General features: G+C 36.6%; 2 protein-coding genes across 4 annotated transcripts in view; one reads left to right on the top strand and one right to left on the bottom strand.

The window, feature by feature from the left end:
• The window catches only part of INTS12 (integrator complex subunit 12), a 37870-nt gene extending 36406 nt beyond the window's left edge, over positions 1–1464 (top strand). For both annotated transcript variants that reach the window (XM_072810303.1, XM_072810299.1), the window contains one exon: positions 1368–1464. The gene's annotated coding sequence lies outside the window, so the exon portion shown is untranslated. The remainder of the gene's footprint in view (positions 1–1367) is intronic.
• The window catches only part of ARHGEF38 (Rho guanine nucleotide exchange factor 38), a 122316-nt gene that overhangs the window by 3147 nt on the left and 106466 nt on the right, over positions 1–12703 (bottom strand). Inside the window, exons 11-14 of one of the 2 annotated variants that reach the window (XM_072810290.1) lie at positions 9480–9623; positions 8499–8697; positions 8091–8350; positions 1483–1572 (exon numbers count right to left, since the gene is read on the bottom strand). In XM_072810290.1, coding sequence (XP_072666391.1) covers positions 1483–1572; positions 8091–8350; positions 8499–8697; positions 9480–9623 — 693 coding nt within the window. The remainder of the gene's footprint in view (positions 1–1482; positions 1573–8090; positions 8351–8498; positions 8698–9479; positions 9624–12703) is intronic. The other variant, XM_072810291.1, reaches the window with a different exon arrangement.

Here is a 12703-nt window from a genome sequence, read left to right as displayed (position 1 = left end):
GTGGGCAAAAGCTTTCAGGAATATCATGTGCCATAATACAGTTTCTGATTCTCTGTAAGAGACCATGTTAACAGTTGCTTAGCCAAATTTTATAATTTTCATGCACAACATATATGCATTGTATAGATTGTTTAGCAAGTTGAATTACCTACTAATATATGACTCCTAAATATTTGTGGTGGTCTTTCACTTTGGCACATTTTCTCTCAAAGGGAATATAAAATCTTCCACTTAAATCTATTTAGTATGAGGGGTGCCTGGCTGGCTCAGTTGGTTAAGCATCTGACTCTTGATTTTGGTTCAGGTCATGATCTTAGTGTTGTAAGATACAGCTCTGTGCCCAGCTCCATCCTAAGTGGGGAGTCGGCTGAAGGTTCTGTCTCTCCCTCTCCCTTTGCCCTTCCTCCCACTTGTGTGCTCATGCTTGCTTGCTCACACTCTCTGTCAAATAAATAAATAAATAAATAAATAAATAAATAAATAAATAGATAAATAAGTCTTTAAAAAATCTATGTGGTATGAAATACAGCAGAGCATGTATTTTAAACACTAAATATAAATCCTCATGAAATTGTGAATTTAAAGCACAAAATTACATACTTTAAATACTTTGAGGGATCATGGTCCGAAATTAATTTAGGATGAGCATATTTTAGTTTTATGTTTATGCCTCCCATTTAACATAAGATAGATACTCAATTTTAAAGAGACAGCAGTTGATAACATTAGACCACAAGTTAGAAGTTTTCAGTCTGTTATATGTAAAAGCTGAAAAATTTCTTATTTTTTGGAATATTTTAATTGTTCTAGGCTCTATCTTTTTAACCTTCAATGTTAATGTTTTGGTCCAGACACATTAATTAAATTTTATTAAGTTAAGCCATAAACACCTGATCCTTCCTCTTTCCTCAGCATTTATTAAAATATATTTTCTTAGTTGCTTCTTTGCATTCTCTAAAGCTCTGGTTCATTTTATGTACAATAGTCTATGAATACAACCCAGTTCTCTATGGCATTTAATTTTTTAAATAACACTCTGTATTGTATTATTGACTCATATTCAATTTATTAGCCACTTTTTATAACCACGAGATCTTTCCCTGTAGTAGCATTGACAGTTCAGTATTCCCTTATTCTATATTTGTGCACTTAATTATTCCTCCCTTAGTGAGCCACATTAGCTGTCTTCAGTGAATCTCATTTTATTGATTTCATCCCAGTTCTTCAATTAACAAAAATAATATTTTAATCTTCCTTTCCAAAACTAAAAAGCTATGAAGCCAGTATTTATAGTATTATATGTAGTTCAGAAAGCCAAGATAGTTATATTGCATGAAAAATGCTCTTTCTTCTCTTCCTCTCTCCAGGAGCAAGCTTTCACATTCTTCAGTGATCAATTATGTATTGTTATTATGCAAGTAATTTTTATAAAGAAATGATTTTAATAAAGGTAAGAAGAAATCACCCAACTGCTATTAATACCTTGTATTTCTTCCCTTTTTTCCTTCCTTCCTTCCTTCCTTCCTTCCATCCATCCATCCCTTGTTTCTTCTTTTCTTTCTGCCTATCTACCTAAAGTGCCAATAAACACGGAATTATAGTATACATAATTTTTGTAGCCTGCCTTTTACTTTAAAATATGTCAAAAAATAGCTCTCTAAAGCATCATTTTAATGACTATTTAAATACATTATGTTATGACCTGCTGGCTTTTAAGCACTTTCTAAAACAGTGATAAACTAGACATGTAGCATCATCATCAAAAGTAGTTGAAACATGTAAAGATGAAGGACCAGACAGTGAATTTAGGATTAGGGCCATAACAACTAACTGTTTTAGAAGTTCCTAATTCAAAACTTATGTTCTCAGTATTATTTACATGAAAAGGAAGCAGCACTGATTCTCAGACATTAAACCTCCCTCTAAAACTGGGTTTAGCTGTTATTAAATCTGGTCCACTTTGAGAAGTGCTGAAAATTGCATCATTTTAGTCTTATACTTTGCTTACCAAGCAAGGCATCTTAGATATTGTGGTAGGCAGAACTCTAACGTGGACATTGCCTGTTGAACATGTCCTACATAATAAGGTCCCTAATATACTGACTTTGAGCCAGTCAAAGATTATGCTGAGTGTGCCTGACGTAATCAGGTGAGCCCTTTAAGAGAGAATTCAGGCCATTTCTGAAGGGAAAGATTTAAAACCAGAGAGATGCTCATCTGCTGGCCTTGAAGAAGCAGTCATTCTGTGAACTGCCTACAGACATAGCCACATGGTAAGGGTCTGAGAGCAGCATCCAGTTAGCGAAAATGGTCCTTGGCTGATGGCCAACAAGAAAATGGAGGCCTCAGTCCTTCTAAAACAAGGAACTGAGTTTTGCCAACAACCACAAGCTTGGAAGAGAACTCAGGGTTTCAGAAAGGAGGACAGCCCAGCAAGCATCTGGATTGCAGCTATGTGACATGCCAAGCAGAGCACCTAGCTAAGCTGTACCTGGACTTCTGACCACAGAAATGGTGAGATAATGCATTTATGTTCTTTAAGTCACTTAGTTTATGACAATTTGTTACATGGCAGAGAAAACTAATACAAATCATGTCATTGATCTTTGACGGGTGAAAGGGGAGAATACATTAGAGTAGGATGGCATAATTGTTGGCTTTTGTTAATTTTTTTGATAGAACATAAAGTAGTGAGTAAAGAAATTAAAGATTAAGTCCTTTAGTATAAATGCCAGGTTGCAAAAATCCATGACCTCTTCCCCATTATTCTACAAAGGTGCTGGATCATCATTTAGAGAGCTTCTAAAACATCCAGGGAAAGCCTATGTATGCTTTCTGCGTGGGATATGCATGGAGGAATCTGAATTGATTGGTCCTTAGGCCCCAGTAAGCAAACTGACCATACCTCCTAATTACACCTGTCATAGCTACCTCACCCAGTAAGCACTCTCTTTCACTAACAAAAGCGTCCCATTATAGATAATAAATTATATTTTCACCTTGCACATAAGACTTCTGATCCACTAGAACCATTCTAGGAAATGCAGGAGGCTCTTAATCCAACTATCTTTTTTCTTGAGTGGATGGGAGAATGGATAAGCAAGTTAAGTCTTAAGAGCAATGGTTTCTAACCTTTTAAAATAAAATTCCCCTTTGAAAATCTGTTGAAAGCTATGGACTTTTACTATAGTTATGCATATAAGCACAACATTTCCAATGTATTTGAGGGGATTTATAAATCCTTCAAAGCCCATTCATAGATTCCATTTATTTGTGGAATCCACATTAAAAACTCAGCTTGAGTATAAAAATTAATTTCGGAGCCACTACTCCGAAGTCAGTCTGAACTTGCCTATTTATGACTGATTTTTAGGACCCCAGTAATGCCCCCTGAATATCAGGTATAGGTCAAGACTACCCATCTACCTGTCCTTCTTGTCAGGGTCCACTATAACCATCAATAAGAATAGATTACAGCCTATAAAACCAATGGCAATATGCTATTTCAATTCTGGAAGAAAGCAAAAAAAAAAAAAAAAAGTGCAACTGCCATAGTAGGAAAGGATAGGGAAGAAATGGTGACTCAAATTGTCATTCAGTTAAACCAATGTTTCAGTTGATGTTCCTGATAATAAAATACAACCAAGAACAAAGTCTAAATAGCCACACAGAAAATTAGTTTGTAGTGCACCTCAAATGTGCATATTACAATGTACAGTGTATTCTCACTGTTCACAAAAAAAAAGATACAATTTACTCCCACTTTCAATCACCTTATAGGAACCTCCATAATGCATTCATTGTTCTATTAGATTGTCACACCATAGGTATGAGAGTTAAACATTTTCTTCTTCACACCTTCTAGGAGTCAACAGAATGAAAATATCAGCCTTCTGATAAGGATTAGGAAGATCATCCAAGGTTTTCCTTCTGTTTCGAGGGCTGAACAGTAGTTGCATAATTGGAAAAGTCTGAAAACCACTAGCCCATGTACCTCTATTGACTGGAATTAAGACATTAAGGGAAATATTCCTATGTGGTCTTTTCTTCTCTCTCTTGAACTGGGGTTTCTAACAGGTGCATTGTCTTCAACTTATGGTAAATTTACTGGGATATTGGGACACCCAGGTGGCTCAATGGTTTAGCGCCTGCCTTTGGCTCAGGGCGTGATCCTGGATTCCCAGGATCAAGTCCCACATTAGGCTCCCTGCATGGAGGCTGCTTCTCCCTCTGCCTATGTCTCTGCCTCTCTCGCTCTCCGTGTCTCTCATGAATAAATGGATGAAATCTTAAAAAAAAAAAATTTACTGGGATCTCATGAATAAATGGATGAAATTCTTAAAAAAAATTTACTGGGATAGACTTTGCTCATATGTGTGAGAGTCTTGCAATTTGGACTCAATTATTTTAACAAAAAGGAAAGTATTCAGGGATCCTACGTGGACATTGATCCAAGCTGCATTTTCTAGTCCAGTTTTGTTAGGAATAATGCTTATATGTATGTCCCTGACCCCAAGGTCTATTTTGAATTGATTCCAAACTCGGAGGGAAAAAGCAAGTAGCACTCTATGAAGAGATACTATCAATATACTTTGTTTTGAGCAAAAGAAAATTATCTCATTTTTTTCCTCTCTTGGTAATGGAACCTTCTAATGGACCTAATTCATATGAAACATATTGATAGGATTACTCAAAGGGAATTACTTTGCAGTAGCAGCTATTAGGAAGTAGACTACAAATCCCATGCCCAAAGAGCCTACTTGAGGTACTTAAGTCCCTGTGGAGCCAATAATTAGAGCTCAATGTTAAGCCAGCTTTAGGATGTCTTGACAAATTTTGTCCTCAAATTTCTGCCCTTCTATTATTGGGATAATAATATCCTGACTTATTGGGATAAGTCAAAGTCTGCCAGGATATGTAATCCCAAATAGATTTCACTGGTAAAATTTCATTAACCTATTGGTATTACTGGGCAGCTCTGGTGGCTCAGCGGTTTAGTGCTGCTTTCAGCCCAGGGTGTGATCCTGGAGACCCAGGATCGAGTCCTGTGTCGGGTTCCCTGCATGGAGCCTGCTGCTTCTTCTTCTGCCTGTGTCTCTGCCTCTCTCTCTCTCTCTCTCTCTCTCTCTGTGAATACACAGAATACAGAGGCAAAAAAAAAATCTATTGGTATTACAATATTATTCTCTTTTCTAGAAACTTTGAATAAACTAAGAGTGAACAAGTAATAGAAAAATAGTGTTTTGAAACTTCAAAAGAGTGATAAAAACATAGATCAATGTCCAGATGAATTAAGAATCAGTCATGACTGGGAGAAATCATTTACAAATTATATTTGATAAAGAACTTGCATCCAAAGTACATAAAGAAGTCTTACAATTGGATAATAAGTAAAATGACTGAATTTATAAAATGGGCAAATATTTGAATATACATTTCACCAGAGAAAATGCAGGAATGGACAGTAAGCACATGAATGATACTCAACAGCATTAGTCAAATGCAAATAAAAACCACAATGAGATACCACTTCGCAGCCACTAGAGTGGCTATCATAATAATAATAAAAAAAGACAATAAGGTGAGGATGTGAAGAAACTGCAATCCACAACCCACATGCATTGCTCGTGGGTATGTAAATTTGTGCAGCCACTTTGAAAAACAGTCTGGTAGTTTCTCTTAAAAGTTAAACATAAATTCACCATATCAACAAGCAATTCTACTGTGAGATATCTACTCAAAAGAAATGAAATCCTCACAAAGACTTGTACATAAATGTTTATACCAGCATTATTCATAATAGAAATTACCCAAAATGTCTATCAACTGGTGAATGGATAAACAAAGTATGCTATAACCATAGGATGAAATACTGTTATGTGATAAAACAAAACAAAACAAAACAAAAAAACAAAGTACAGGGACACCTAGGTGGCTCCGTGGTTGAGCATCAGCCTTCAGCTCAGGGTGTGGTCCTGAGGTCCTGGGATCAAGTCCCACATCGGGCTCCCTGCATGGAGTCTGCTTCTCCCTCTGCCTGTGTCTCTGCCTTTCTCTATCTCTGTGTCTTTCATGAATAAATAAATAAAATCTTAAAAACAACCCCCCCCCACAAAATACATTTGTATATTCCGACATGGATGAATCTCAAAAATATTATGCTAAGTGAAAGAAGCCAGCTCCAAAGCCCCACATATTGTATGAATCCATTAATACAAAATATACAATAAAGTCAAATATATGGAGAAAGAAAGTAAATTAGTAATTTCCTTAGGCTGGGGTGAGAAAGAAAACAGATTGCAAATGAGTGCAAAGGATTTTGGGGATGAAGGGAATATATTTTTTTAAGATTTTATTTATTTATTCATGAGAGACACAGAGGCAGAGACACAGGCAGAGGGAGAAGCAGGCTTCATGCAGGGAGCCCGATGTGGGATTCAATCCCAGGACTCCAGGATCATGCCCTGAGCCAAAGGCAGGCGCTTAACCACTGAGCCACCCAGGCATCCCATGATGAAGGGAATATTCTAAACTTGGATTGGGGTGATAGTTGCACAGCTCTGTAAATATACCAAAAGTCATTGAATTATATACTTAAAATGGATGAATTTTATGGTATGTAAATAAGTCCTTAATAAAGATATATTTTTTTAAAGATTTATTTATTTATTCATGATAGTCTGTGTCCAGACTGAGAGAGAGGCAGAGATCATGACCTGAGCCAAAGACAGGTGCTCAACCACTGAGCCACCCAGGCATCCCTAGATTTTTTTTTTTTTTTAAAGAACTGGTCATGAATTGGACAACAATCAATGTATCAGCAATGAAAGAAACTAAGTAGATAAACTATTTTTGAAGGGCAGTATGGCAATGCCTATCAAGATTTTAGATATATATACCCTTTGACCCTCCAATAGTTTTAGGAATTTTTCCTACATATGTACTCATGTAAGTGCACAAAAATAGATAAACAAGGATCTTGCTTGAAATAGTTTGAAATTATAAAAAGACCTGAATAGTCTAAATGTCTTATTAGAGTAATAGTTACATAAATTGTGATATATCCACAAAATAAATTACTATGCAGAATTTTTTAAAGAATAAGGTAGATATTTAGGTACTGTTGTGTCAAAGATACATTGTTAAGTGGGGGAAAAAAGCAAATTATGTAACATATACACATTCCCACTTGCATTGTTTGTACATGCACAGAGAATCTCTGAAACGTGAATCCTAATACTGTCTCTGAAGGGTAGGGTTAGGGGAGAAAGGAATAAAGACCTTTACTTTTAGTTTACATATATCTTTATACCATTTTAACTTTTCAGAAGTAACATGTATTACTCTTATAAAAAAAAGTAAATTAATTAATATCCGCTAAAGAAAAAAAGCAAGTTAAAAAGAGAAACAGTTAGTTGGTCACCACTTGAGGATTAACAGTTAAATATACTGAAACTTTCTGAGGTAGCCAAAAGGAACCCTTCATCATAGTCAACTTATTTTGTGAAAGAATGGTCCCCATAGTCTCTGCATTGGTGCTGCATGGGAAAGGCAGCTCTCAAAAGTTTCAATATATAGTAAATGGCATTATACAAGAGATTATAAACGGCCAATTATATAGATAGCTTAATGAAGATACTGCTCTTGAAGGAATCATGGACAATTTCCCACATGTTCTTTATGGTGACAATCTGTTGTATTGAACTTTCTGTGATGGAGGAGTATAAGAAGACCATCTTTGCTTCACTCTAAATACATGCCAGCAGGGTAGTAATAATAATGATTACTGTTTACAGAGTGTCTGCTCTGTGCTGGGTACTTTACATGTACACATTTTCTCTAATCCTCACATCAAGTCTGCAATGAAGGAATTATCATCCTCCTTCCCTCATTTGATGAAATAGGCTCAGAGAATTAAATTCCTTGCGAAAAGGGGCACAGAGAATAAGTGTTCATAAAGCGAGGTCTCCTTGCTGTCAAAGCTGACACTCTTCCGCCAAGTCTTACGGTAAGACAGAATGCTATTAGAGAGATAGACCTTTCTTGATTTGAACAGCCAAGCAGTTTTACATCAAGGTTCAAACTCTTACCTGTTCATCTACCTCTTGAGAACTGTCAACATCAGTGCCGTTTGTTTCCAACTTTCCATATGTACCACTAAGAGATGAGCTGCTATCACTTATGCTACTTTCTGGGGTGCCTGTGACACTGTCACTAGCTGGCCGTGAGGACACAAAGAGGCTGATGTTATCAAAATCATCATCACCGAACCTGTTTTCAGCATCCACCTTCTGCACTTTTGCTGGATTGTAGGGTTTTAAGAAGGAAGAATACACATAGCCTCTTATAACTGGATAGGAATAAAAAGAAAGAAGAAACGAGGTCATTTGTATACCCTTACCAAACATTTGTGTTTAGAGAAGCAAAGAGAGGCCCCTGGGAAAAATCTCAACTTGAAAAGACGTGGTAGTTCTGTGCATTTTACACAAAAAACTTACTTCCTGTATCAACAAGCCACCTGCTTGTACTCCCCAGTGGATCCTTCTGTTCCATCACAGCCACCAACTCCCCTTCCAGAAGATTGATGTCATATTCTTGTGTAGCATTGCACTTGCGCTTTGCTTGGTAGAGTTCTTCTTTACCGTATGTGGATAGAAGTTTGGAGCGGTGAATGTCAGTTTGACGTGGCACTTCTGGCTGGGAGAAGTAAGGAAAAACTTTGGTTTAGATAGATGTATACATACAATAAAATCGTCACTGAGCCAGTAAATATTTCTTCTTTGGAGATTTTTTAAATGTTAAAGCCACACATTGACTTGGGATTATTTCAATGTTGAAGCACTGATGGAGTTATTATTGTGAAGCATCCGGCTGAGTTATGCAGTGAAAAATTCTTTAGTTAGCACATGAGGGCAGTGTTGCAGAGAAGAAAGAAAATTCAACTGAGTATAAGAAAGCAGAGGTTCTAATCCCTCTTGGATGGAACAATTTTTTATTTTTTTCCATACTGTAGACAATCTCTTGCATATTGAACACTTGATAAATAATAATTAAGCAAATTGTACATGTGCATGTCTTTTTCTGGGAAATAATATCAGTAAATTGGGCAGGGTCAAGAGGCCTAGACCCCTCTTTGCTCTGCCTCTAGTGATTTTGAGAAAGCTACTTTGTCTCTGGAGCCTGGGATTTCTTATCTAGAAAAATGAAAGAGTTGAACTATTATGATTTTGCTCTATACAATTCTATTTATTCATTCAACAGATATTTATATCTGTTGTCAGGCATCATTTTAGCAGCTTGGAATACATCATGTACAAAATGGGTAAAAATCTATGACCTTATAGAACTCATAGATAAGAAATCCTATATATAATAGGTAAATTATAGGATATTAGAATCAGGTAAGTGATGTGAAAAATAATGTGACTTGAACAAGGGAAAGAAGTGCTAGTCATTGTCATAAATCCTACCAAACTCACCGGAATTTGCAAAGGTTTCTTCTTTTCAAAACTAAGTTTCCTTTCAATAAAAGTGGCACTGTTGTCTTTTACAAAATTAAGATTTTGAACCTCTTCCAGTACTCGATTCTGAATTTCAGAGATTCTCGGGGCCAACAGTGGTACCTATAGGTAGAAATGATACAGCATTGTTCTCAACTATTTAACTATATTAGGTATTGAATTTAGTAGAGTTATGACAAACAGAGAAAGTAGAAGATGGCTCCACAGCAAAAAAGTTAGGGCAATATTAGAACTTCTGGATAAAAATGGTCTAATTTGCTATCTCCAAAAGCCTCACTAAAATGATAGGGATAACTGTTTTAAAGGTCCAAGCTTAGGGGCACTGGGGTGGTTCAGTCAGTTAAGTGTCTGCCTTCAGCTCAAGTCATGGTCCTGGGATCCTGGGATCAAGCCCCACATCACACTCCTTGCCCAGTGGGGAATCTGCTTTTCTCTCTTCCTCTGCCCCATCCCCTGTTCGTGCTCTCTCTCTCTCTCTCAAATAAATACAATCCGTAAAAAAAATAAAAATAAAGCTTCAAGCTTAAATAAAAGAATAGAAGAGAAACAAAAAGCAATGAAATTTTGGAAGAAGGGCTCAGGAATTGATGGCAGTAGGGTCCTCCAACATGGTAGGGTGGGAAAGTGGAAAGGAGAACAATGCTAAAACACGAAGCATTAGTTAAGAGCCTGTGGTGGTTTTAAAACAAATCAGTAAATTCTTTGATGTGACTCTCATCAAGAAGTGGAGTCCATGTCCTCTCTCCTCAAAAGTGCATGGGTTTTAAAAATTGCCTCCATGAATAGAACGTGGAAGTGAACAGAACCACAGAAGTGATGCTATCTGACTTTCAAGATTAGGCTAAAAGAGACTATCCAGTTTCTGCTGGTTTCTCTTGGGACACTCTGAGCGACTTTCGTAGCCATGGAAGAAGTCCAATTGCAATGTGGCTGCCATATCAAAAAGCTGTGTTGAAAGATCAGGTGGGAGGAGGTCTCTGGAGCCTCAACTGTCCTCATCCACAACTATTTGAGTTTTCTATCATCATCTCATCTTGAGGTCTTGAGGAAGTCTTTGAGATGACTAGCCTATTATCAGACTGCAATCTCACAGAGACACTGAGAATAACTGCCCTGAGCCCAGGGAACCTCCAGAACTATGAAAGACAATAGAAATAAATGACCATTGGTTGCCACATGCTGCCATATTTGATATAATTTGTTATGCAGTTACAGACAACTGGAATCTTCCGAATATCCATCAGTAGGAACAGGTTGATACACAAAACAACCATACATACTGTATGATTCCATTTTTATGAGATACAAACCAAACATAACAGTCTCTGGTAACACAGGTCAGTAGAATGGTTACCTTCGAGGGACTAGAGCTGAAGAATGGTCATGAGTGGCCCTTATGAGGAACTGGAAAGGGCTAATATCTAGATGTGGTTGGTGGTTACACAGATGTATATATATTTGCAAATACTCATGAGATGTATACTTCAGACTGATGTACTTTACTATATATAAGTTATACTTCAATTTAAAAAGTTTGAAATAGGGGGATGATCAAAGAACTGCAAATCAAAACCGTAGTGAGATATCATTTCACACCCACTGGATGGCTATAAAACAAAAGACAGATAGATGTAAGGAATTGGAACTTCAATCATCACTGTTGAGAATGTAAAATAGTGCAGCCACTTGGGAAAATCGTCTGGCAGTTCTTGAAAAGGTTAAACACAGAGTTAGCATATGATCCAACAATTCTACTCCTAGGTATGTACTCAAGAGAAATGAAAACAAACATCTACTAAGATCTTGAATATTCATAGCAGCAGTATTCATAGTAGCCAAAAAGTAGAAATGACCTAAATGTCCATCCACTGATGATGGGTAAATAAAACATGGTGTATATATACAATGAAATATTGTTTGGCAATAATAAGAATTAAGTACTAAAACGCTACAACATCGATGAACCTCAGAAACATTATGCTAAGTGAAAGTAGCCAGTCACAAAGAACCACATATTATATAATTCTATTTATATGAAATGCCCAGAATAGGCAAATCTTTAGAGACAGAAAATAGATTGGGGTTGCCTAGAGCTATGGGAGAGTGGTCGGGGGAACATGTGGATTCACTGCTAATGGTACTGGGTTTCTTTTGGGGGTGATGACAATATTCTAAAATTGATTGTGGTGATGATTGCACAACTTTTGTGAAAATACTAAAAACCATGGAATTGCATACTTTAAATGGGTGGGATATATGGTATGTGAATTATTTCTCAATAAAGTTGTTATCCAAAAAATAGGGGGCTGGTTATATACTATTGTATAGCTATGCAGTAGACTAGTATAAAGTTGTAGAAGGGCTGAGAAAGTTCTCTGTGTGCTGACAGGTATGCATCCTAAGGAGGTTAAAAAACAAATTGCAGGATGGTGCTGTAATACCCTAGTTTTCTCTAGGAAAAATATATGCATTTTGCATTTACTTCTAATAGCATAAAGAAACTCTAAATGGATAAACTAGTAACAATGGGGTGGAGTTGGGGAATGGGTGGTTAGGGAACAGGAGTCTATGTGAGACTGTTTACACATTTGTATGTAGTTTCGCCTTTTGAACCATGTAAATGTAGCACCTGCTTATTCAACTTAATTTAATTCAAAGGATAAGTTAAAAGTTAATTAAATACACAGTAAAAAATAAAGTAGGACAATTAATTTTCCTCCAAATGGTGTCCATTAAATATCTAACCAGCTGAATAAGAACTAACTGAAATGAAGGGCAAAGAAACCACACTGATTTTTTTAAGTTGATATTAAATTGTAAATATCTTCCTTCTTCAGGAAAGTAGTCATAAAATCATATCCTAATGGAAAGCTAAATTACATACAGATACACACACACACACACACACACACACACACACACACTAGACTTTTTTCCATAGAGGAAAACAAAAGCAAAAAAGACTGGTTTGACAGTTCTCCTGTTTCTGTCATTACACTGAGATGGCCTCCTTTTGGGATCCACACCTTAAATAGTCATGGTGAGCACTGAAGAGCAGTTGACTAGGAAGAGAATACAAAATACAAACTGATAAGCTTCAGCAAAGCATCAAGCAGGTAGAGCTAAAAGGTGTTTGGCATTTGAAAAGAAACCTCCAGAAAGAACAAGTGTGCATGTCACAA

The sequence above is a fragment of the Canis lupus genome, chromosome 33 (assembly GCF_048164855.1).
Source record: "Canis lupus baileyi chromosome 33, mCanLup2.hap1, whole genome shotgun sequence".
Lineage (NCBI taxonomy): Eukaryota > Metazoa > Chordata > Mammalia > Carnivora > Canidae > Canis > Canis lupus.
Note: the sequence above shows the minus strand (reverse complement) of the source record. Positions and strands in the feature narration are given on the sequence as shown.